General features: G+C 45.6%; 1 protein-coding gene across 1 annotated transcript in view; it reads left to right on the top strand.

The window, feature by feature from the left end:
• Positions 1–2500, top strand: part of bmp1a (bone morphogenetic protein 1a) — a 128476-nt gene that overhangs the window by 87385 nt on the left and 38591 nt on the right. Inside the window, exon 7 of the mRNA XM_063195757.1 lies at positions 469–593. Within this exon, the coding sequence (XP_063051827.1) occupies positions 469–593 (125 nt within the window). The remainder of the gene's footprint in view (positions 1–468; positions 594–2500) is intronic.

The following is a 2500-nucleotide window of genomic DNA, read 5'->3' as shown; positions in this document are numbered from 1 at the left end:
GTGTGTGTGTGTGTGTGTGTGTGTGTGTGTGTGTGTGTGTGTGTGTGTGTGTGTGTGTGCGCGCATTCATGTCTTTGCATGAGTGTTTGTTGTGCCTTGTTTCCCAGATTTGCCAATGACAAGCAAGAGATAATATTTTGGGCGATTGTACCTTATAAACAGCCTTATCTTACTTCACCAATGTGGCTATTTATGGTGATTAACCAACTTTTCAGATTTAGCGATTAAACTAGCATGTATAGTGCTACTTAAATGAAGAAACTTGATACAGGTTGGTAAGGAGCGTAATGCTTTCCAAATTGTTTCAGTCATCCACTTTAAGCTGGGATATGCTGTTGTAATGGGCAAGTTTGAAAGTTTTCTGAACTTCTCTCTCTCTCTCTCTCTCTCTCTCTCTCTCTCTCTCTCTCTCTCTCTCTCTCTCTCTCTCTCTCTCTCTCTCTCTCTCTCTCTCTCCCTGCACTACAGAGGGATCTTCCTGGACACCATCCTGCCTCGTTACGACGTGAATGGCGTACGGCCGCCCATCGGCCAGAGGACCAGGCTGAGCAAAGGGGACATCGCCCAGGCCCGCAAACTTTACAAGTGCCCACGTAAGAACACCATTTATATTTTAAAAGTCCTCAAGTAAGAGCACAGAGACAAAAAACACGCACAGCTGGATGGAGAGACAGAAAGAGGAGACACAGACTCAGCCCTCAGACCTCCAAGAGAAAGGCAGAGAAAGACAAACTGAGACGATGACAGCCAACCAGAGAGAGACAGAGAGGGTAAGATGTAAAGTGAGACAAGCAGAAAGAAAGAAAGAAATAGAGAGAAATGAAAAAGATGAGAAGAGAGAAGGTTAGAGAGAAATGGAGAGGAAAAGATGGGAAGAGGGGAGGTTAGAGAGAAATAGAGAGAAAAAGATGGGAAGAGAGAAAGTTAGAAAGACCACAGACACAAAGAACATGCATCATCAATGTTTCAAATGGTCTGGCTATGGCACCAAAGGCAACTCCAATAAAAGAAAAAGAGAGTCTGGAACCCCAGTTATCGCCCATCAACTGTTTTATATGAAAACCGCCATTTAATGCTGTTGATGGGTGTTGTGGCAGATTTCGTGGTGTTGTGGACAGTTTTATTCTTTGCCCAAGAATGAGCAAACACGGCAGAACAGTCCCTCTTTTGGGGAACATGGAGCTTGTAATATCAGCCCACTCACACAAGTAAAACATTCATTGCCCTTGTTACTCTTTATTTGTATGGGCCTGCGTGCGTGTGTGTGTGTGTCCATTTGTGTATTTCTATGTGCCTATAGGCCTATATCTGTACAGCCGTGTCTGTGTGTGTTTTTTGAATGTCTCTGTGACGTGCATGAGGATGTAATATTGCACCACTGTGAGGTTGTGGTATAGTCCATGGAGACATCCAGCCCAGGTCTCCACAGGCACAGATACTGCACCAGCCTGTCTGCCATCTGAAAATAGATGAGCCCTGCCTGGGCGATTGATGTGGTGTTGCGGTATCTTGGCGACAGTTGCCGTGGCTCCTTGGCTGGAGGGAGTGTAAACAGAGCCCTGGGAGAGAGAGGAAGTTTGTCATTGCTACCCTTTCATTTCTTCTTCTCTCTCTCTCTCTCTTTCTTTCTTTCTTTCTTTCTTTCTTTCTTTCTTTCTTTCTTTCTTTCTTTCTTTCTTTCTTTCTTTCTTTCTTTCTTTCTTTCTTTCTTTCTTTCTTTCTCCAGTGGATACACAGGACAATGACAATGGTGGATTGGGAGGGTGGCGGGTAGAAAGGAGAAGGGATGGGAAGCAAATTGAGCCCCACAAACGTTACCCTAGTTGTTGGCGTGCATGCGTGCGTGCGTGCGTGCGTATGTGCGTGTAACCGCATTTGCATGCGTACTGCAAAAGCATATTGGATTGTGTGTGTGTGTGTGTGTGTGTGATCGGTGGGTGTGTGTGTGTGTGTGTGATCAGTGTGTGTGATCGGTGTGTGTGTGATGGGGGGGTGTGTGGATGTGTGATGGGTGGGTGTGTGTGTGTAATCGGTGGGTGTGTGTGTGTAATCGGTGGGTGAGTGGGCTGCCACTGTTGAGGGAGTAATACGTTGTGGAGGTGGGGGACAGTCTGTAAACTTTACATCTGTAAGTGTACACAATGACTCGTTAGTGAGCCAAACAGCTGAGAAGAGGCCCCAGAGTCCCCCATGCATCACCCAGGGACGGCGGCTAGTCAGGCAGCCCAAACAGAGCTCTCCTCCCCCCGCCCTTTAGCCCTCCACACGGCCCTACAAGGGCAAAGTACAGTTGCCATACAGTATATGTTATGATATGGAGTCACGTAATGGAATGCATTATGTAACATTGTTCAAGGCATTTTGCCTCAGTTTCTTAGAATAGATGTTTTTAATTAAAATATAAAAAAACACCAATCCTCCCCATCAACCGTCTTTATTGAAAACCATTCAAGGCAGTTGATTGGAGTGTCTTGATGTTCTGGATTTTTTTATTGGTCCA

Source organism: Engraulis encrasicolus, chromosome 3, assembly GCF_034702125.1.
Source record: "Engraulis encrasicolus isolate BLACKSEA-1 chromosome 3, IST_EnEncr_1.0, whole genome shotgun sequence".
NCBI lineage: Eukaryota > Metazoa > Chordata > Actinopteri > Clupeiformes > Engraulidae > Engraulis > Engraulis encrasicolus.
The sequence above is the reverse complement of the archived record's forward strand: the minus strand, read 5'-3'. Positions and strand labels throughout refer to the sequence as shown.